We start from the raw sequence: 23,528 nt of genomic DNA, 5'->3' as shown, positions 1-23,528 counted from the left end.
AATTACCAAAATAAATAATACATTTAAATAATACAAAATAATAATTTATATATAATTAAATTATTTTCATGGGCAATTATTAAAAAAATTGAATCAGAAAAGCAAATAAATTCATTAAGCTAAATAAATATTAAAAATATTAATAATTAATCAAATCTTGCCCTGAAGACGCTTTCGGATGTGCACTCAAAATATATCGAAAAAATAAAGATTGAAACAAAATTGTTTTTCATTGATGTTTTTAATAAAATAAGCCCAGACCTAGCTAAATACAGATTTGAAAAATGGAAAGGTCGATAAAATAAAAATTAAATATGAAAAAAAAAAGAAAACAAAAAAAATATTTGTTACTCAAAATCCGTTTACAAAAAAAAAAATTAATAAAATAATTAGTAAGGTTGATGAGCACCTTAATAACCATAAACAAAAACTAAACAAAAAAATAAAAGTAAATAAAAAACATAAATTTTCGATTCTATCGAGTGCAATAATAACAAACTATCTATACATAATATATTTAAATATAAATCTATAAAAAAAAGAACACAAAATATATATATACATATATAAAATATAAGCCGAGTTGCAGCCGAAATAAATCGATGAATTTAAACAAATTAGTTTTCAATTTTTTTAACAAATCAAACATCAAATCTCGAGTCAGCTTGCTAAATATTTATAAAATATAAACTTTATAAAAGCATAAAGAATTCTTATTATTTATATAAATAAAATAAAATTGTAATTAATAATTGCCCATGACATTTTCAGCATATTTTAGATTTTGTCAAAATAAGTCTGTATGTCTGATCTAATCTGATGCTAATTTAAATTATCTTGACAAATAGAAATTATTTAAATTAGAACTAATTGCTGCGGTATCTAAATAGTTTACGCACGGCAATAAAACATTTAAGCTAGCTAGAAAAAATTTTAACTCGAAAGTTGTTTGACCAAAAAGAGAGTTCTAAACATTTTTCAATATGCACCTTTCACTGTCTCGGCCATCCATAAGAAAAGGAATTACAACTATGAAATTTGTTTGGCGGGTTCATTATCAGCTCGATGATTATATGCCCATGGCCTATGCCCACTCGCTCAGCTGACAAGTTAATGGACTGTCGCGGCGTTGACACCAACGCACCGGCTTCTCAACTGCGGATGCTTTCCAACACTCAACATTCGAATTGTATTGGGTGTTTTTTCCTCACTTTTTTTTGTTTTTGTGTTTTGTTTTTTGACAACAAAGCCATGCAGCCGATAGCTGAAAATTTCACTTACAAAAAGGCAGGCGCAACATTTTCTTATTGTATTTTCATTTTTTCTGGGTCGAAAGCAAAGCAGCACAAAGCCCATCCTCGGCGAGTGCCAAGCCCAGGGCCAGCCCCAGCCCCAGCCTGTGCCAGTGCCAGGGCCCAGCCCCTGTGTCTATTTGTCTCTAAGCTGCAACATTTGTTTATAAATGGCAACGTGGTTGCCCAAAAAGGGATTTCCCTTTTTCAAATAACACACACACACATACACACACTCATACCATCAGCTCAATCAAAGTGAAAACTTTCGTTTCGTCTGTAAACAGAACTCTTACAGTTACAAAGTGTCAGCCCAAGGTAGAACACACATTGTGGCAACAATAAGCGACTCGTCGTCGGGCATAAATTAAACCTGGGCCTGGCCCTGCTCAATGAACTATAGCCCACCCCCCTCCCATCTCAGACGCCCCTCGAACGCCTCGCTGAGTGCCTTCAAAAGGCATAGTCAACGGTTCTTTCTATGTGCCACTGCCAGAAGATGCCACATATGCGACGCCTCACTCCAAATGTTACCAAATGTCGCTGCATTTTTCGGTTTCGATTTCCTGTGGTTCTGCTGGTTCTTGGTAGAGCCGAGCACTTAACCGGGTCTCCCTCTGTGCATGCAGCGCATGATTAATAAAGACTCAGCAATGGGTTTCCCACTCTGACCGGGCCGCGCTTTGTCGATTAGTAAGCACGTCAACATTTCAATAAAAAAGAATATGATGGAAAAAACACAAATCATTGGCGCGGGCAACCTCATCAACGTCACAGCAACAACATCATCGACAACAGCGGCAACAACAACAACAACAACAACAACAACAATATTACCCTTTTTGCCGTTCTGCGGCTTTGCATTTTAATTGCTTTTGATTTGCTGCCCCCGCCATTTATGAATCGGAATTGGAATTGGAATTGGAATGGGGCGCGTTCCGACTGTTAAATTTAGCATATGAATAAAACTGAAAAAATACGTTACATTCTGACTGCGCATTTAGATTGAGCCTATATATATATATATATGATATGGCTCATCATCTATTTACAAACCAGATGTTTGTGTATAAACAGAGGACACACACTCTCACACACACATTTCACATATATTTATGGCACGATGGCCACCGTCAAGGCCCAAGGCCCTTGAACAACATTTGTCAGCTGGATTATATTGATGCTACGGTATTGATATGATTTTTTTATTATTATGTCTGGTTCCAGTTGAGCAACAATGGGTTAACAGTTTAATGTGAATACAGTTTTCATGCCTTGAACGGGGAATTAAAAAGTGGTGAGTGCTGCAGTCGGGCGAACAGCTTAACTAAATAACGCGGGCAGGTATCCAAAATGTGAAATATTGCCAAGATATTTATAGCTTACGAAAAGATGCAAACCTAGTTTGATGTAAATAGCTTATATATTTCTCGAGCTTCGCATAGAATAACATTTTCGCACATTCGAAATGGTAAATGGTAGTGTTATGAAATGGGAGAAAGTGAAGATAAACTCGCATGCGTGTGGCTTAGGAGAATAATTAAATATAATCTTTTAAATCTTTAGCTTTATATCCTAGATGACTTTAGCAGATTGTCAGCTTCCTGCGTCCTGTTCAAAAATATCTATGTATTCTTTATGGAATTGTAGTTGCTTCCTTCTGCCCCCTACGCAGATTTGCACACACGCAATTTTTACGCTTAAACCATGCTCATTGTGTTTAGGGTATTAAAAACCTGGCCAAGTTTTATACCTACTCATTACTCAAAACAAAACCCAAGAACTCTCTAACCCACTCAGCCTATCAAAGCTGGCCACAACTTTTGGTTTCAGTGCAATAACCTTATGTACACATAATGCCCATAAACAACCTTCTGGTCGCACGCCTCCCACCTCTCCAAAAGCCTAGAATGAAACCCCAAACAGACTCAACGCCTTTCGCACACACACAGAAAGGGAGCAAAAACTCAGAACTCTCAACTTGACAAATGAAAGCAAAAACCAACTGTCCAGCGATATGAAAACCAAGAGCGTGCAGAAAAAAACATAAATGGGGAAAAAAGTCAAGAATGGGCAGCGCGTTAATTTTTCATGGTAGACAAGAGAAAAACCATATTATTTCATTATTTACATCAGGGCGACTAAGCAAACGAGAGCGTCAGGTGGGGCAGCAGGAGGGGCAACGTTGTCCGTTTGGCCGGCGCGTCATTAGTCACACCAAGGGATTGATATAAAAGACGACAACAACAACGCGAACAAGAGTAAGAGCAAGAGCAAGAGCAGATCCGCGTGCAAAGCGGATAAAAAGTAATCAAAAGCGTTAAGAACGACATAATAAGGCAACCGAGCCCAGGACTAGCCGAAGCCCGAGAAGCTCAACCTGAAGCTGGCCAAGATGTAGCTGCAGCTGAAGGTATATTCTTCGCGGCTGCTTGACAAAACGAATATGAAATTAAATAGAGAAAAGTGTAAAGCAGTTTCAGTTCCAGCGAATACGCGCATTATATTCCATTATATGCATCAGCCTCGACGTCGCTGTCGCAGTTGCAGTTGCAATGCAGTCGCAGTCAGCTCCAGCGTCGCGAGCGTCAAGTGCTGCGTTGGCGTTGAAGCGGCAACAGCACGAGCTGCTTAGCCGCGTAAGCAGCTTGCCGCAAGGATGGGGCGCGCAATTTTTAAGCTGCAGCTTAAAGTGGTGACAACAACAACAACAACAACAACAACAGCAACAAATAAAGCAACAACAACAACAACTAAAGCAACAACAACTACTTGGCTTGACTGTGGTTCTGGCTCTAGCAGTCGAGTTGAGTTGCATTTTGTAAAACTCTTTAGTGTGATTAATGTGCCCAGACACACACACACACACACAAACACACGCATTGCTCCAACTATGCAAACACACGCACACATGTGTTTGCTTCCTTTTATGAGCTGCGGCTGCCTGACCTGCGACCGGGACGTGCTCCTTACACTTTTCCTTTTTCCTTCTTATTTCGGCTGGCTTTGCGCGTCTGTTGCTTTTGTTAGCTAAACAAAAGCCACCCACATGTATCCACACCCTGGTGCACACCTATGCACAGATTCTGTTTGCTTACACACACACACACACAGATGCACACTCATGTACACACACACACATTTGTATACACTGTCACGTTTGTGCTGCCCTAGTCCTTTTGAACGCTGCTTTTATCGCGCTTACTTCTACTTATATACACTTTCCCAGGTCGTAATAACTTGTTCATTAATAACAAAACTTCACACATGCTGCAAGTGAGTTAATGTTGTCTTTTATGCTGATAAGAAAGGAAGGGTAAAGGTTGTTATAGTTGCCAACACTTGAGTTTAGTGCTGCAAAGGCATCCAAAGAGCATATTTGAGTGTTGTAAAACTATAGTTAACGCAGAGATAAGCCTTGAGCTTAGTGCTGTAAAGGTATACAAATAATTCGAGTGTCTGCTGTTAATATCGATTATTTCTTCTACTTTCGATAGTCATTTTTCTCTAGCCAGAAATGTTTTTTTATTTCTTATATATTAATTTTAAGCGTTACTTCTTTAGAAGAAAGAAAATTGCAAAGTACCTATATTGAAATGTAAATTCTTTTTAAGCAATGTGACTATGTGATCGATAAAGTAATCGATATAGTCCTCTTATACCTATCGTTCTTCTACTTGCACTTACAAATGTATAATAATAAACCCCAATTGTATTCATAGAATATATCATTATTATATATTTTCGCTGCTCTCAGAACTAAAATCTTGTATCACAACTTTCTATAACATCGACTGACGCAACAGTAAGAGTATTTAAGAGTCGTTGCATCATTTAAAACTCTTGCTTATTTTTGGTTTTTTATTGCTTTCCGTTTCGTTTTTTATGTGTGTACCTGGTGTGCTGTTGTTGTTGTTGCTTTGTATCTCATTATGCGTGCGGCTTCTTCCCCAACTATTTGCTGTTGCTGTCTGCGTCTTGGGTTACATATTTCATATTTCATAGCCAGAAGACGAACGGCATGCAGGGTGGACGAGGGTAAGGAGAGTCGGACGAGATGTTGTCACTTTTCCTGTAGCTGGTTCAACTCAACCCCATTGGAACTTGGCTGCTTCGTTTGCTCAAGTGTTTTGCCTGCGGCTTTTGTTTTCGCCCTTCTGGGCAGGAAACAGCCGCAAGAGCAGCAACAGGCTCAAGAGGTTGAATTCAGCAGAGCCCAACGTCATCGTCATTGAGCAACGAAAACCTGTGGCCAGGAGCTTGAAAAGGATTTCATGTTTATTGCAAGTTGTGTATTTTCCTTTTGCATGCCTGCTTATTAAAAACAACAGCAGCAAAAAACTAAATAAAATACAACTTTTTGTGTGGCTTCTGCTTCGATGTTGCAACGTGTCAGCCGCAAGTTAAATGAGTTTCTCCTTTTTTCTCTGCTCTTATTATTGTTGCTGCACAGGAAGTTGTTAAGTGTTGCCCTGGCAGCAGCAACAGCAACAGCAGCAGGAGCAGGAGCAGAGGCAGCAGCAGCAGCAGCTGTCTGAGTGCCCTGAGCCTAAGCCTGTGCCACTTACTTGCCACAGCCAATCCAGTCCAGGGGCGCCACTAAATTAATTAAGCCATTCTCAATGAAATCGAGTAAAATGCGAGGCGCAACTGTGAAACTGTGTCATGCTATAAAATCCAACAAAAAAGAAGAGAGAAAAGCAAAAAAAAAATAAAAATAATAGCATCAGCGAACAGGCAAGTTAAACTCCAGACACGTACGCGCCAGGAAGCCGTATCCAGTGCCAATTGGAGTCAGTCTTGGCCAATCCTCCAGACTGTGGCATCAATTTTTGTCCAGTAGCCGAGAAAATGTCACGTTTCGCCACATAAGTTACGAAAAACCGTGAGAATCGCTGTGTTAGTTTTCCTGCCGCGCCGCGGAAAAGGTACTTTCCATGGTGAAAATTAATTGCTGGCTGTGTTATCGTCGTCTAAGACACACAGTCGGCCAAATTAATTGGAAAGCAGTGCAAATATAAAAAAAAAAAAAAAAAAAAAAAACAAAAACCAAGAAAATAAAACTAAACTCAAAGTAACACAGAAAAAAAAAACGCTGAAATTGAGCTGTTTTTTTTTTGCCAGCACTCACAATGGCTTTTCCAACACTGGCAGCACATAAAAATTTCAATTAATGCCCGCTTAATGTACAGCACGAAATGTTTTATAACATTTTGTGACTGCACTTTTTCCACACATTTCTTGTTCTTGCTCTTGTTGAGGCAAATACCTTTTAGCCGTGGCCCGTAAATTGTTTATGAGCCTCGCTCAGTTGAGTTACTTTGCCAATGCATATTCCATGCTCTGTTGCCCAGCCACGCCTCAATTGTGGGCTGACTTAACATTTACCCTTTTTCACTCTTTATTTTTTTTTACTATCTAATTTGCCAACTAATTTAGTCAGCGTTTGCAGCCAGACAAACAGACTAGTCGCCACATTGTTGACCAGTTCAATGGAGTGCAGGCGCGCATGTCTCGCCTTGGTAATCAGCCACATTTATGTGGGCTCATAAATATGCAAATATCCTTTAAGTACTTTTAATGTCTGGCCATTTGTTGGCCCGGCTCGGCTTATGGCCAACTCCTACTCCCTACTCCCTGCTCCCTACACTGCCTAATGGTCTTAATGGCATGTTTGGCATTGTCGTAGTCAACTTGGATATTTACATGCATCTTGTGGCTGCCTTTTTCGCAGTGCAATTTCTTTTCAACTTTATGAGCTCATAAATAACACCTATATGTACGTATGTGTGTGTGTGTGTGTGTGTGTGTGTGCCTGCCTGGGCGTAGGTTGTGTGAGAACTTGGCTGATTTTCTTTTTTGTATGAGGGAAATCAATGTTGCCAATGCAAGTTTTGCAGAAATTGTTTATGCAGTTCGCGATTTGCAAACTTCAGACATTTACAATTTTTGCCGGAGTTGAACCAGCGACCTATCGCGAGACACATAGCCACACAAGCTCTTGACGACACGACACGAAGCACATTTTTCTGGCTACGTTCGATGTTTGATGGGGGACACTCTTTTATAATTAAAGATAACTCAAAAGACTTTTTTATAGCAGCTAAATCTTCGAGTAACCCTCGTACTTTTAAGTTTCCACAAGCGAGTCAAGAGATCGCTTTGATTAGGGCAATGTATAGAAAAAACTCGTAAACATAAAACCTTTTTGCTAATTGAACACAACAAACTTGCAGGACTTGCCGCTTAGAGGGACACAGGACTTGACTAAGCTGCAACAACAACAACAAGCACAACAACAACAAGAAGATTTCGCACACTGTGGCCAGCGGGAGACGAGCAACAAACCGAATGCAGTATCTCAACTACGCACTGCAGACATCCACGCGACTGCTGACCAGCCAGAGCCACAGCCAGAGTCAGAGCCAGAGCCAGAGCCAGACGAGCCACAATCAGCAGCAGCTGCGCCAGCGTCAGCGTCAGCGCCACAGTCAGACAGCGGCCATTGAGGCAGCGGCGGCGGCTAGCACGCCCATTGAGGAGCAAATAGCGCACGCCTGCTGCAGTCGCGGTGCCCAATTGCTGCGACTGCGCCAACAGGAGCTGATCAAGCGACGCGCCCTCGAGCTAGAGGATCAGCTGAACGCCAACGACGCCAGCTGGGATAGCGATCCGTGCAGCAGCGAGCCCGAGGAAGGCGCTGTGGGCGGTGGCCAGCAGAAGCAGGAACAGGATCAGGAGCAGGATCAGGAGGAGGAGAACTCCAACGAGTCGTGTCAGCCAGTCCAATGAAATTTACTCTCATTTAATGTTCAACTGGCGCGCAGCAAGCTGCTCTCGTTCTTTAACCGCGACATGGCCGCCACCGATGGCCAGATCATATTGGCCGCATCCCGTTTTGGGGATGCGACGCCCGTTTATTTGCGCGACTTCTCCAAGCAGCCGCTGCCGGCGGTGGCCAAAATACTTAAGGGCCAGCATCAGGCGCTGGGCGTGCCCACCCTATCGGCGCCCTCGCTCCAGAGCACGGCGCTCTTTTTGAGCGCTGGCAAAAAATATCAGATATTGGCGCAGCCCATCAAGATCAAGGAGGGCCGCAAGCCCACTAACGTGGGCGCCAAGGTGCTCATACCGGAGACATACGGCGGCTATTTTGAGCTGCTCAGCGAGGACGGACGCTCGACGCGCTGCATCGATTCCGTTCTGGAGCTGGCCAGGCGGCGCAATGCCCGCGTCCTGGTGCGCGAAACATTTCGCTGCCAGCAGATGAATCGCACCATACACGCCGGCGAGCTGTTGACCACCATGAACGACAACGGCAAATATCTGCAGTGCCGCAATATCAAGGACGAGATCATCAATCTGCCACTCGATACCAAAGCCAAGTTCTCGCCGATTGCGCGCGAGGACAGCATTAGCGGAGTGCACACCGTCAAGAATCTGCTGCTCAAGCGGATGCCCGTCATTGTGAGGTGAGTGTCAGACCAGAACAGTCGTAACTAAGGGGTATTCATTTATTTATAGGGTATTCTAATTTGTCCAATGTCCGATCCCGTAAGGGGCTATTTCATGAATCCGTCCTAATGGTGCACTTATATAAGATAGGTCCCCTTTTTCCTGCTAGCAGCCATAATTCTTTAAACCTTAATCACATGTACATATTTTATTTCCTTTTACCTGCGCGCAGACTCGTCCATGGCAGCGCGCCAAAGGGCCTGAAGCAGCCTTTTGTGCCGGAGCTGCGGCTGCTGGGCTGCGTGGAGATCGATCGGATATTCGCGCTGCCGCTGCAGAAGGACACGGATCTGGTGCCGGTGCCGTTGAATGCAAAGATTAAGCTGCAGCGCGTCAAGAATATGGAGCAGCTGGAGCATTTCATAGAGTATACGCGCTTTCTGGACAAGGCGCAGCGACTGCTGGCGGACGCGCGGGATCGCCTGCAGATTGTCGATCTCAAGCTGAGCGAAAAGGAGAAGAAGGACTCCAAGTTCAGCAGCCGCAACAGCGGCAACAGGCTGCCGGTGGTAATGCTGCCCTCCGCAGCGGGCCTGGCCAGCGGCTGGGTCGAGAGCGGCTATGTGCTGCGCAAGAGCGCCAGCTGCGACTCCTGGTCTAAGCAGCAGCAGCAGGCGCTCAACAGCGCCGACATCGCCGAGGAGTACAACGAGATCGATCACATCTATGACTATGTGCGCGGCCTGACGCCGCTATCGAAGGGCCTGTCGCGCTTCGAGCCTATCTGCGAGTCGCCCACACTCAAGTCGCATCACACGGACAGCAGCGGCAATGGCAACTACTGCAGCCTGATACGCGCGCCGGCAGCTCCTGCTGCCGCTGCCCAGTCACAGCAGCCCAGCAGCAACAATAACAACAACAACTACAGCAGCCTGGAGTCGAACAAGCATAGCAGCAGCAACGGCGGCGGAGGACACCATCATCCGTACCCGCACCATCAGCAGCCGCCGCAGCAGCAGCAGCTGCTGCATCAGCATCACCATCATCCGTCGGCGCTGCTGGTCAATCACTATCATCACAGCCATATACAAGAGGATATCAAGCCGGTGCCGCCGCCCATTGAGACGATACCCGGCAAGAAGCCGGCCGAGAAGCGGCAGCGTCCCACATTACCAAAGCTTTACATCAAGAATGCGAATGCGCACAGCGCCGGCAGCAGCAGCAATGGCAACTCCACCGGCACCGGCACCAGTCACAGTCACAGCCATAGTCACAGTCACAGTCACATTCACAGTCAGAGCCATTCGCAGCAGCAGCTGCCGCCAACGCCGGGTAGCAGCAGCAACAACAACAACACGGCCGCCATTGTGGCCAGCGCCGCTGCAGCAGCGGTAAACGCTCACCACGCCCACTCGCACGCCCATGCACACCACGCACACACACACCCACACGCACACCCACACCACGGCAAGGTGCTGACGCCCAACAATCATTTGCCCGTTAAAGAAACGCTGGAGCCGCAGTCGCCGCTGTTTCATATCAGGTAAGCAGCAAGCAGTTGCTACACTTACAAAAAAATTTTACTACATTTAAGAAAATCTTCGTAAAAGTAAATTTAACTTAACTTCCACGCATTTTATTTTAGTTTTGTTTTTATTAATTCTCCAAACAATTTATTTTATTCATTTTTTTCTCAGTGTATGGGCAACCATACTGAAATAGTCCAGTTAGAGTTAAGCGAAATGTCTAATTGGAAAATCATTTAATTGTCTTTAAACAATATTGCCGCCACAGATACAAGAGCCTCAGCAGCCTGCAGCTGACGCCGGACAGCAATACAGGGGCCATGACGCCGCCGACGATCTCAGCCAAGGCAGCAGCAGCCGTAGGGGGCGGGGGCGGTGGCGGCTCACAGACGCCGCCCGATGTGGTGCTCAAGTGCGGCAGCATACTCAACTCGCACGGCTATCTGGCGCACAGCCGCAGCTCGAGCAGCAACAACAACAACAATCACAACAACCATAATCCGCGCGAGGGAACGCTGGACTCGTCGCGCAGCGGGGGTCGCACATCGGGCGATTCACAGAAGCTGCCGGAGAAGAAGACGCGACGCTTGTCGCGGCCGCGCAGCCTCTCCAATCTAGTGTGGGATCTGCGGCCATCTAAGGAGAAGTCCAAGAAGAAGCTCTATGTGCATCATTTTGATCAGCGTCAGCAGGCGACGCTCTATCTCTAGGATGTCAAAAGGGTTGCCGAGCTATGCGGAGTCGAGCTGGAATGGAGTGGAGTGTAATGGAGTGGAGTGGAGTGGACCAGAGTGGACTGGAATGAAGTGGAGGAGATTCGTTGCCAAATCGTTTCGCTGCCATCAACGACAAACCCACAGACAACAACAACAACAACTACAACAAAAACAACAACAACAAGCATCAGCAACATTTAGCGCTGTGTGTGTTCCTGCAGGTGAGCAGAGGCTGTGCTTCGAGGGGTTTGTGGTTGGGCGAACGGGGGGCGTGGCAATGCAAATCGTGCAGCCCTATGATTGTTTTGCTTATTAAATTCGTGCAGCTAACCTAAACTAATTTCCTCTCTCAAGCTGTCTCCAATCTCATTCGCTCTCCGTCTCTCGCATTTACTGACTCCCAGTCTTCCTCTCTGTTTCTCTCTCTCTCTTTCTCTTGCAGCTTTCACCATTTTAGCTTGCAGCAGCAATTTTAATTAACAATTGAATTGTGCCTTCCCCTGCGCCCAGAACTATGCTTTAAACAAAAATTCCACTGAAATATTTTTGAAGAATATTTTGCCTGGATGGACGAAAGAGAACGAATAATGAGAGAGACGAAGATACAGTGAAGAAAAATGACGGAAGAACCAAACAAAACCAATCACATGAAGCGCTGACAACACACACACACACACACACACACACACACACACACACACACACACACACACACACACAGACAAACACACACACACACACACACACACACCTACACACACACACACACACATCAAGTCTATAAAATTGTGATTTTAATTTTATGTTTTATTTAATATTATGCGACACTTTTAGTTAATATTTTTAAACGAGGCGATGTGGCAAGGAAGGAAAAAACAAAACATAAACAATTAAAAAAAGCCATTTATCATTTTGCTGTCGCTTCCAGTTTGAGTCACATTTAAATTTTACAAAATTAACGAATGTTGTAACTAAGCTTAAACAAAAAAAAACATAAATATAGCTTAAAGCTCGTCTTGCAAAAGCTGCAACAAGAGAGGCAGAAGAAGAAGCAGCAGCAAAGACAGCGGCGAAGGGAGCAGACGAAGGCGCCCGCAGCAATATCAAAATACACACATATATAAACAAATACATATACATATACAATATGCATATAAGTATATTATATAGATAAGTAATATAACATATATATATATATATATCTCGTACATTATTTAACTAGAAGAAGTTATGCAAAAGCTGCACCTACAACAGCCACAACAACAATAACAACAACATAAACTATGCATATTTAATGTTATATTCAAATAGTTGAAATGAATTTATTAATTTCTCCTCATAATTTAAATGTTGTTTCGTATGTTGTGCATTGTATTTCGTGAAACTGTATTCGTAATTGTTTATAATTAATGCAATTTAATTACAATTACAATTACCTATTCTCTTGTTAGTCTTTAGTTGCACAGAGCTAAGCGAAGCGAAAGAGAGAGCAGGAGACGGAGATAAACTAACTAGTTCCCTCTCACTTTCGCTCCGGCTCTCGCAATGCATTGTCTTAGTCGTTTAGCGTGTATATTTTAGTTATTACAATTATATCGCTTATATAGCATACGAGCATATAGTACTCTATATGCTATAACTACATTCTATTTGTGTCTAATAAATGTCTCAGAAATATAAAAATTGTATATGCAAAATAACCCGTAATTCCCTCGACCGCTTGTGGGCGTTATATTAAATGAAAGCAATTGGAACAGCTATAGAAATGAGAATAATTTCTATCGTTTGTTTTACGTCAACAATTGCAGCTGCAACAACTATGAGAAAATGTAATAACTAATTCTAATTAACCAAATTGCGTCTTGAAAGTTGCTCAAGCCATAAATGAAGCAACAATGTGGGAATTGCGCAGGTATTAAATAATTATAGTTTTTATCATATTATACGCTGGAAAAACTACAAATACGATAAGGCATTATTCGAACTAAAATATCTGTGTTTTCGGCCTGTTTTCCTATTCCGATCGAATCCTTGAATGCCAATCGATAGTCGTGCTTCCCAGAGCAGAATTATGGCCAAAAAACGAATGTCCTTTTTAGAAAAATGGCCATAACTCGGCCATATCCTTGCACATTTTCGCAGGACATGGTGCGTTAGGATCGTAAGGACCAGTTGTATCGATCTGCATCAAAATATTATGGGGTCATCTAAGAATCCTGTACTTGTAAAAATTTTCGGCCTCGATTTGCAAGGAAAACAGGCCAAAAACACAAAATCCTTCATATCTTAGAAACTACAAGGACGATTTTGATGGCCTTTGGCCTGAAGATAGCCCTGGTCCATACAATTCATTTGACACAGGACTCGTCAGGATACGCAAGGATATAGCTGAGTTATAGGCCATTTTGTGTTTGAAAATTTGACATTTTTGCTCCGCCGTTTGAAGGACTTTCGTCCTTTTTATTGCTAATTCGTAATTGGGGGGACGACGACTATCTACTGTCCAAAGGACATCATGATAGTCCTTAAAATGGCCAAGTTAGCCCGGATTTTATTGATTTTTGCCGATTTTGTGAGCAACCCCCTAGGAAAATTTTTTTGCACATTTTTGGTCAAATCCTGGAAATCCTTGAATGCAAATCGATAGTCCTGCTCCCTACGAGCTCAAAAAGGTATATCCTTCCGCTATCCTTTAGGATTTGACAGGGTTATGACCAAAAAACGAATGTCCTTTTTAGAAAAATGGCCATAACTCGGCCATATCCTTGCACATTTTCGCAGGACATGGTGCGTTAGGATCGTAAGGACCAGTTGCATCGATCTGCATCAAAAAATTAGGGGGTCATCTAAGAATCCTGTACTTGTAAAAATTTTCGGCCTCGATTTGCAAGGAAAACAGGCCAAAAACACAAAATCCTTCATATCTTAGAAACTACAAGGACGATTTTGATGGCCTTTGGCCTGAAGATAGCCCTGGTCCATACAATTCATTTGACACAGGACTCGTCAGGATACGCAAGGATATAGCTGAGTTATAGGCCATTTTGTGTTTGAAAATTTGACATTTTTGCTCCGCCGTTTGAAGGACTTTCGTCCTTTTTATTGCTAATTCGTAATTGGGGGGACGACGACTATCTACTGTCCAAAGGACATCATGATAGTCCTTAAAATGGCCAAGTTAGCCCGGATTTTATTGATTTTTGCCGATTTTGTGAGCAACCCCCTAGGAAAATTTTTTTGCAAATTTTTGGTCAAATCCTGGAAATCCTTGAATGCAAATCGATAGTCCTGCTCCCTACGAGCTCAAAAAGGTATATCCTTCCGCTATCCTTTAGGATTTGACAGGGTTATGACCAAAAAACGAATGTCCTTTTTAGAAAAATGGCCATAACTCGGCCATATCCTTGCACATTTTCGCAGGACATGGTGCGTTAGGATCGTAAGGACCAGTTGCATCGATCTGCATCAAAAAATTAGGGGGTCATCTAAGAATCCTGTACTTGTAAAAATTTTCGGCCTCGATTTGCAAGGAAAACAGGCCAAAAACACAAAATCCTTCATATCTTAGAAACTACAAGGACGATTTTGATGGCCTTTGGCCTGAAGATAGCCCTGGTCCATACAATTCATTTGACACAGGACTCGTCAGGATACGCAAGGATATAGCTGAGTTATAGGCCATTTTGTGTTTGAAAATTTGACATTTTTGCTCCGCCGTTTGAAGGACTTTCGTCCTTTTTATTGCTAATTCGTAATTGGGGGACGACGACTATCTACTGTCCAAAGGACATCATGATAGTCCTTAAAATGGCCAAGTTAGCCCGGATTTTATTGATTTTTGCCGATTTTGTGAGCAACCCCCTAGGGAAATTTTTTTGCAAATTTTTGGTCAAATCCTGGAAATCCTTGAATGCAAATCGATAGTCCTGCTCCCTACGAGCTCAAAAAGGTATATCCTTCCGCTATCCTTAAGGATTTGACAGCGTTATGACCAAAAAACGAATGTCCTTTTTAGAAAAATGGCCATAACTCGGCCATATCCTTGCACATTTTCGCAGGACATGGTGCGTTAGGATCGTAAGGACCAGTTGCATCGATCTGCATCAAAAAATTAGGGGGTCATCTAAGAATCCTGTACTTGTAAAAATTTTCGGCCTCGATTTGCAAGGAAAACAGGCCAAAAACACAAAATCCTTCATATCTTAGAAACTACAAGGACGATTTTCATGTCCTTTGTCCAGATGTATGTGTATGTGTGCATGCTTAAAATTCCTTTTTCTGAAATCAAAAAATTTTAATGTAAATTGTAATACTATGGACCTCGAGTTCAACGCACCTGATCTGCAGTTCGGGATTCAATTACCTGACATGTGCTCATTTCACGTACGTATATTTCTGGACCATTTGTATGCATATTTTGCGTATATCTACTTCTTTAGATTCACTAGGACAATATCTATGATATGGTATAATTAAGGATATTCAGGTCAACTAGGAACCAGTGAAGGCTGTTAAGACCGGCTGAAAGTAAAATTATACATATTTCTCGGCAAATTTTTTAATTATTTACAAAAATTCGGGTATTTAGGTTCGCCAGGACTATATCTCTGATATGGCATGATCAAAGATATGTGGGTCATCTACGAACCATCAGCATTGATCGTTGATGCGCTCGTTGCGCGCTAAAGGCTTCAAAGAATTTCCGTGAAGCTTTGGAATCGTGGAATGATATGCCTTTCTGCGCACAGAGTGTTCTATAGATTAGATGTCAGTTCCGTAAGGACTTTTATCTGAAATGATAATAATATATTAAAATACAGCCAGGAAATAAAACTATATATGACATAAGTAAACCAAATTTTAAATTGCTACAACTCGAAAAGATTGATCGTGGAATGATTTATTTTTATCGGCAAACGATATTTATGATTCGTTTTCGTTTATTTAAAAAAAAAATCTTATCTTTTCCAGTTGAGATATTCAAAAGATATCTTAAAAAACCGCAAGCAACTATAAAGAGATGTTGGAAAATCGGTTATTAATTTGATTTAGGATGATTTTTGCTGGCGGCGAAGCATTACTAAAGTACTTGAAGTAGATATTTTCAGTCTCGGAATTTCGATCTGAAAGGGCTTGTTTGGAATCAAAATTTGAATTTTCAGATTTACGTCCGCAGAACGCAGAACATTCTCATAGAACATTTTCCACCTGAGCTCTCTCTCACTTTATATGAGAATGTCCTTATATTAAATGGAAAATTAATCTAAATATCACTGTTATGTTCTCTGTTCATAAGGTTGAGTATAAGACGCACAAAGGAAAGGTAGCCTCTATTTCCTATATTTTGTCTTACATATGTTCATTGTAGAATTTAAAGAAACTTATTTTCCAGGAGGCTTCAAATATAAACAATTACAAATTTCTTCGATTCCCTTTGCCTTCTCTATAGAGTTCAAAGACGACAGCATTAGTTTTATGACCTGTTGCTCCTTATAAACAAACATTGGCTTACACTGAGGTTAACATCAATAACAACAACAACAGAAACTATTCAGTTAAGCGTTTAAAGCACACAATAGTTAACTGGCTTTTACCAAATGGGGAGCATGGCCAGGTGAAAACTGCGCAATTGCTGGCGTTGTTTTTGTTTTCCCAGTTCGAATAACGCAGCGAAAATTTCAATAGAGCAACACTTAATAATTTATGGACACATGCCAAATGCTTCCTGCTAAGCTTAGAGGCGAGAGAATGAGGCGAAACACCTGCCAAAGCATCGACACCTGGCCAAAACACGAATTTGATTGCGCCCATTTGGGCAAAGAATTAAATCCCAATTGCATTACATTTCCATAGAGCGAATGCGGAACAGACTGGCGAACAAAAAAATTAAAAAAGAAATACTATATAGCGATAGATAGAGGAGGCTCAATTGCGTTAATGTTGGTAATTAGTTGGCAATATCGAAAGATTTAATTTGCGCGCCGGCCCCAAAACGGTGCGAGCCGATCGAGTTTGTTGCCTAAGTCTTTTGTTTTGCGGTGCGAGCGTATGGCAAAAATGCTATGCAAATAGATTGGCTGCGGTTGAAGCAGGAGCCGGAGCCGGAGCTGGAGCTGGAGCTGTAGCTCAGGCTGGCGGCAACGAATTGAATAACATGAAAAATGCGCTTACATTGCGATATCATCACGTTTATGACGCTGGCGCAATTAATCAGCCGACATGCAAGCGCTAAAAGGCAGACTCCAACTCAGACTCGGAGTCGGATACGGAGTCGACAAGCGGCATGCGGCATGCGGCATGCGGCAGAGCGACGCACAGCTGGCCTCGCATTTTACTCTTAAGAACCATAAACGTTTCTCTGTTCATCAAATGTGCAATTTATAACATTTTCCTAGCCGGCTGCCGCGGTACTAAAGCCAACAGCAGACGCCTACGCCAAAAAGGAAGAAACTAAGGTGCTCTACAGCGAAATGCCCGACTAGGAGATACCCTGAGCCCAGCCACGAGCTGCCGTTACATACATTTCTTCTTCCTTTTGGCAGGTACTCTAATAAAATCATTCTATAATAACTTCGGAGCTTATTGTCCGATCTTATTTAGAGTTGTTCAGAAATGGATCTGTGTATGTTATACGAGAAGCTAGTTACTGCATTTTATGTATCTAGCTCTTACAAGCTCCAAGATATGATCAAAAAAACTGATCTGAATAATCGATTCTTATCGATTTTCAGGAATCAGCTTAATTTTAAACATCTAGCTCTTATAGTCTCTGCTATCATGAGATGACAGACAGTCATGTCTAGAACGACTCGACTATTGATGCAGATCGAGAATATAACTGCTCGAGTCGGATATGCCTTCTTCAGTCTGTTACATACACTTGCACAAAACCCTGAGACCCTTGCCCATTTTACCCATTTGAAATGGGTTTTCAAGGTACAACACAAAAAAATCTCAGGCCTCAGTTGCTGTAGTTCTCGTTCTGCCCAACGGCCTGGCTGCATGTTGCCTGGCCATTTGCTACAGTTATGGCACACAGGAAGACGGAGCCAGAACTGCGGAGCTGGCGGCGGCGGCGGATCGAACAGCTGCCTGCCATAGCTGAAACACAGCCTCCAAGTTGGCCGCGGCTCATGTGCCGGCGATTTGTATCGCCGTCTGTTTAAACTGTGTAAATCGCCCTAAACTACGCATCAGTTTCGGTTTCAATCTTGAGCTTGACTGCCGCCCGTCCCCTCCCCGTCCGCCCGCCCGCCCTCCCGCCGTAGCCGGTGCTGGCTCAATATGTTTATTTAAACATTGAGGAAGTGCTTTTCGCTTAGCGTGGCTCGCAACTTGATCAGTGATATATACGCGATATTTGCGATGTAGCGGTAACAAATTGCCCTCTGCCAGTGGCTTCCTACCTGCTCTCCGTCTCCCACCTCTCTCTCTCTCTCTCTCTGGCTGCTAATCCTGGCCCAGTTCTTAGACGCTTCCGCGTCACATGCACACACAATTAAAAGTGCGCACAGTTCAATTACCCAGAGCCCCAGACAAAGTAGAGACTTCCCCCCAATTGAACACTGGTCGAAGCAGTTGCTAGGGTTCGACTAGGTTCTCAGTCAGAGTTCTGCAATTACGCGCGGGTCGACGACTCTTGCTGCCAGTTGTTATTGTTGCTGCTGTTGTTGTTGCGCAACTGTTGCAAGTTGCAACTGCCTCGATAATCATTCAAATTTACAAGAAAACAATCAAAAACAAATTCCTAGAACACAAATCGACGAAACTCATTTCATTTCAATTAAAGTTGCACGCCGACTGCAACGGCCACTGCGACTGCGACTGCAACTGCGACTGGGAGGATCTGCCGCAATGCACAGCGAAGTTTGTATACTCTATAAGGCAGTGCAGGCATAGCTCTACGGCACGCATGCCCAAATCGTCATTAGCAACCGATTTATTTTGGCCTGGCATCCAAACCTTTACAGAAAAGTCCGTCAACTCCATTCAGCTGTAGGTGAGCTCATGCGCAGTCAGCGGGGGAGGAGTACGGCGGGCGAGCGGAAGGCCAAGGAAAAATCGCAAAGAAAAACAAATTTAAATAAGACAAACGTCAACCAATTACCGTCAATCGCATTTCCCGCAAACGTCGAGCCGGCGACGTTTGCTCAGCCAACCTTTTGCCAAGCAGCAATTGGCAACATGGAGGATGCGGCTCATGCGGACCGGGAGCGGACAGGGGGCGAGCGGGGACGGCTCCGGCGCGCATGTGCAGTTACGAGTGCAACTCCGACTCCGACTGCGTCACACGCGGCGGGGTCAAGAAACTGTGCGCGTCATTTGAATAAGCCGAAGCTACAGTTGATGCCGATGTTGCTGCGACTGCTGCTGCTGCTAAAATCAAATCAAATCCAAATCAAACAAAACAAACTGCTGGCAAAGGAGACACAGCGGAGCAGGAGAGCTACAACAACAACAACAACAACAACGCAGCGACAAGGCATCGAACAAATTTCCATGCTGCTGTGAAATTCCGCGCTGCGAAGACGACGTCGCGAACGAAGTTGTTTCAGTTTCAGTTTGTTGTTATTGTTGCTTGTTTGTTGCCAAGGCTTGTTCTATGCTTGTTTTATGATGCCCGCTCACAAGCTGAAACCGGGTGTATTGATTTTCTAACATTCAAAATCTCAAAATCGAATAATTTTTCTTAAATTTTAGATATTGCTCAAACTGTTCCTAATTGTTTTAACATATTTTCTTTCGTTTAAATAAAAATGTTTTGCATTTTTCTCAACTAATTTTAGAAAATTGCCTTGCTTTTAGAAAACGTACTGACTCTTCTTTTTTTAAATATTAGCAACATTTTTTATACAATTTTTCAATATTAAAATATATTTGATTTAATTGCAATTTTCTAAACTTAAGATTAAAATGTTATCGATTGGATATGAAAGAGGAGCTGTTGAAATTAGGGGCTAGAAACTAGGAAAATATGCCCGGCAAACTTATAGCTGGGGCCGTTTTAGAGCAGGAGGTGCTGAGGAGAACTTGGAAAGATCGATAGGAAAAATGTGTCGATAAGTCGAATAATCGATTTCTCTCAAGTAGTTTCGGCTGGCAGCTGTTGTTGGACTGTGAACGTGTATTACGCAGTCGCTTACAACATTCTAACTTCAAATTTTTCTTCTTTTTTTTTTTGGGGTTCTGTGCGCAATTATCCGTCGCGTATTTGCTTTGGCTTTGACTTTGGCATTCTGCCATCGATGTACATGTCGAATGTGCATGTGCATGTGCATGTGAGTGTGTGTGTGTGTGTGTTGTTGCTGCTGCCCAAACCTTTCTTCCACTTCCACTTAAATTGCCCATGACGAGCTGTGCGCACTGACAGCTGTGGCAGCAGTTGAGCAACTGTCTAGCTGACAGTGTGCCCAAGTCTATATACAGATTCAGTCCACAGCAGCAGCAGCAGCAACAGTCGCAGCGGCAGTGTATCCATCATCAGCATGCGATTCTCATGCGAAAAGGTCAACAGCAACTGCAACAACAACAACAACAACAACTAGTTGCAACTTAGAATTTCAATCATTGACTTTGGCCAAAGTGAAATGCGCCGATGATTCGCCCCAGCCAGCTGCAGCAGCAGCAGCAACAGCAACAGCAGCAACAGTTGCTGCTGTTTTGTTTGCTGTTGCAAGCAGCAGTTGCTGCTGCCCCTGCTGCTGCCGCTGCTGCTGCTTCTGTGCGTTGCTCTCTGCAGCAAGATTGTCGCTGCGCGTTGGCCACTTTGTTCTGGAGCGATATCTAGCAGCTAAAATTGCTGTTAGGCAACCGATCACGTTCGCTGCATGCATACAAAACAGTCAACAAGGCGGCTGAGAGGCGGCTGCTGCTGTTGCCTGTTTCGCAATTGGCCTGGCCATTTTCAACGCCAGTTGATTTTTCATTCGATCCATTCGAAATTGTTTGATGCCAGTTTGATATGGCCATGATAGATGCCAGCTCGTTACGACACGAACAGCGAGTACTTCAATCATATTCAGCAGCGACAACCCAGGCCCTGACAATGAGATTTGGGCCGCCGACAATTGCCATTTTCCTCCCATTAAAACGTATCGTGGCCGTTTTGAGAGCGGGGCTATGTGCTTTTCAACTAAGGATTACATTTAAAACTGTAATGAGTTTTACGTTTGAGGCATAAATTAACCGTTAGTCGGTGCGCTTAAGCTTTATTTAACTGTTCATTTATGTTGCAGCTGCATTTTTGTGAGGCCCAGCGGCGCAGCGAGTCCATAAACTCTTCAGATGCTGCTCACATTTCTTTGCTCTTCTTAAGTTAATAGTTCTGCTTCTTTTCTTCTCACGTTATTGTTCAAGATACAAACTATAAAAACCCAAGCCCAAAAACCTTTAAGCACCAAACTCATAAGGGATATATATACAGTCGATAGATACTTTTGTATGTAACAAGGGCCAAGAAAATCTTCATTTTATATAAATGAATGTGTTTTGATTATTAACCTTGTCTCCTCTCTCTCTCTCTCTCACTCTCATTAATCCCCTATTTCTTAATCTCTCTCTACCTCTGTCTGATCTCTTACTGTCTCCATCTTTTACTTCCTCACTCACTCTCTCTTTTTTCCGCATTAGCTCCATCACAGCTCTGTTTGAACTGTCGCCCTTCTATGCGATTTTCATAAACATACGCTAAGATACATGGCATCTTAATCAACCACGCTTAACTAGAGCACTCTTAAGTTTTATTTAAGGTTGAGTGTAAGCAAATAGATTTTAAAGTTTATAGTTTGCTTTGCTGTCAAAGAGAGTTTTCTCTTTGACTTAGATTATCGTGCAGGGCATCTCCAAGTCGAGCATTCTGTGTAAATGAGCTGTTAATTCTTAATTAACAATTCTGTTTGCATTTCCAAGCAGGACATGCTTATTACAATAATTCCAGTTATTTCATAATTAAACCTTGGCTCTCAATATATAAATACTTGTATGAAATATGATATGCAGTTCCTTAATGGATTCTTCACCTTAAAAGGCTGCATGAATCAGCGGTTTATTTTCTACCAGTTTTATTTTACAGTGTTTCTTCGAATGATTTAACTGTTGAAAATTCATTTAGTGCATGTGCGAAATGAGTTAAAAGCAACTGCGACGACGACAACTGCAGGGCAGTGCGCATAAAATCAATAGCCCAGCGCAAACACACACACACACGCAGAGAGAGAGAGAGACTCGGCGTGTTGCACTGTCAACAGTCAAGTGGCAGTGCATTAAAATTGTAAACTTGAACAACAAACAAAAGCCACAAACAGACGTCGGACGCGACGCCTGGATGGGCCACTCGCCCGGGTCGGTCGGGTCGGGCCCGGCCTGGTCTGGTCTGGTCTGCTCGATTGGCCTGCACATGGCCGCAAGCCACACGGCCCAAAAGCATAAGAACGAGCTGCAGTTGCAGGCGGCGGTGGCAGTGGTAGTGGGCGGGCGGAAGGGCGGACCAACTGCAACTGCAACGACGACGAACGACGAACGACGCACGGCGCTGGCGATGTTGCAATTGTGCACATTGGTCGTCGCCTGGTATCCGGCTTATAAGCTGCCAATTTCAAATTGTGCGTCACGTACACGCATAATGGGCAAAAGTAATGAAAACATATGAACAGACACGCAGCCCAAGCTGGTCAGATGAAGCGGAGGGCTTCCAAAGTTGATCGGTATGGCCCTGCACGCACCGAGGGGGCATGGCTTGCACATTTCCAGTAGGCAGTTGCAATGCGATTGCAAATGCACAAAATAATAATTTGCAATACGCGCAGTTCAATTACAGCAGCAGCAACAACAGCAACAACAGCAGCAGCAGCAACGACTCCTTGGGCTGCGTATCATTTGGTCAGTTCGCTCATTTGCTGCGTTTTTATTTTGCAGTCAAAATAATTGATATGCTCTAAGTAATTGGCGCTGACCACGCGAGCAACATCTATGCTGTTGCTGTTGCTGTTGAGCTGCTGCTGCTGCAAGTGAGAGATCAAGCAAATGATTTGTATATCGGGCGATCGATCGATTATATGTCGGACATGCTGGCGACACACAAGACCACCCCACCTGTAACTGCCAGACATTCATCTCGCACCTAATTGCATAGCCAGCAGCAGCAGCAGCAGCAACAGGAGCAGCAGCAAAAGCATTGTTGCTAAGTTTTGTTTATAAATCAAAAGGCATAACGCTTGGCAAGTCGTTGCAGGCGCACATGTTGTTGCTGTTGTTGTTGTTGTTGTTGTTAATGTTGCTGTTGTTGCTGTGTCGCCAACATGTTGCTAGCTGTTGCTGTTGCTGCTCTTGATGTTGGCGCTTTGCTGAAAGCTTTACGTTTGATGTCGCCACATTTTGTGCACTTTGTTGTTGCTGTTGTCCTTGCCTCTGTTGTTGTTGTTGTTGTTTTTGCTGCAAAACTGCCATTTATAGGCAATTAGGCTTTGATTTTAGTTGCTGTTTGAATGGTTGCTGCTGTTGATGCTGCTGCTGCAGCGGTCCTGCGAACGCCATTAATGCAG

General features: G+C 43.2%; 2 protein-coding genes across 4 annotated transcripts in view; both read left to right on the top strand.

The window, feature by feature from the left end:
- Window positions 1-8,104, top strand: part of LOC115760641 (putative cyclin-dependent serine/threonine-protein kinase DDB_G0272797/DDB_G0274007) — a 104,450-nt gene extending 96,346 nt beyond the window's left edge. For all 3 annotated transcript variants that reach the window (XM_030702100.1, XM_030702099.1, XM_030702101.1), the window contains one exon: window positions 7,529-8,104. In XM_030702100.1, the coding sequence (XP_030557960.1) occupies window positions 7,644-8,084 (441 nt within the window). In that variant the 5' untranslated portion in view covers window positions 7,529-7,643 and the 3' untranslated portion in view covers window positions 8,085-8,104. The remainder of the gene's footprint in view (window positions 1-7,528) is intronic.
- A 19-nt stretch (window positions 8,105-8,123) lies between these two features.
- Window positions 8,124-11,662, top strand: LOC115760640. Its single transcript, XM_030702098.1, has 4 exons — window positions 8,124-8,764; window positions 8,980-10,290; window positions 10,542-11,210; window positions 11,432-11,662. The coding sequence occupies exons 1-3, from the start codon at window positions 8,148-8,150 to the stop codon at window positions 10,981-10,983; spliced, it is 2,370 nt and encodes a 789-aa protein (XP_030557958.1). The 5' UTR covers window positions 8,124-8,147; the 3' UTR covers window positions 10,984-11,210; window positions 11,432-11,662.
- The last annotated feature ends 11,866 nt before the right edge of the window (window positions 11,663-23,528 follow it).

The sequence above is a fragment of the Drosophila novamexicana genome, unplaced genomic scaffold, assembly GCF_003285875.2.
Source record: "Drosophila novamexicana strain 15010-1031.04,08,12 unplaced genomic scaffold, DnovRS2.1 tig00000462-arrow-pilon, whole genome shotgun sequence".
Lineage (NCBI taxonomy): Eukaryota > Metazoa > Arthropoda > Insecta > Diptera > Drosophilidae > Drosophila > Drosophila novamexicana.
This window is presented reverse-complemented; position numbering and strand designations above follow the sequence as displayed.

Coding starts and splice junctions, on each gene's coding strand:
- LOC115760640 (XM_030702098.1), top strand. CDS start 8,148: ATGGCCGCCACCGATGGCCAGATCATATTGGCCGCATCCCGTTTTGGG. Junction 8,765..8,979: donor CGGATGCCCGTCATTGTGAG/GTGAGTGTCAGA, acceptor ACCTGCGCGCAG/ACTCGTCCATGGCAGCGCGC. Junction 10,291..10,541: donor TCGCCGCTGTTTCATATCAG/GTAAGCAGCAAG, acceptor TTGCCGCCACAG/ATACAAGAGCCTCAGCAGCC.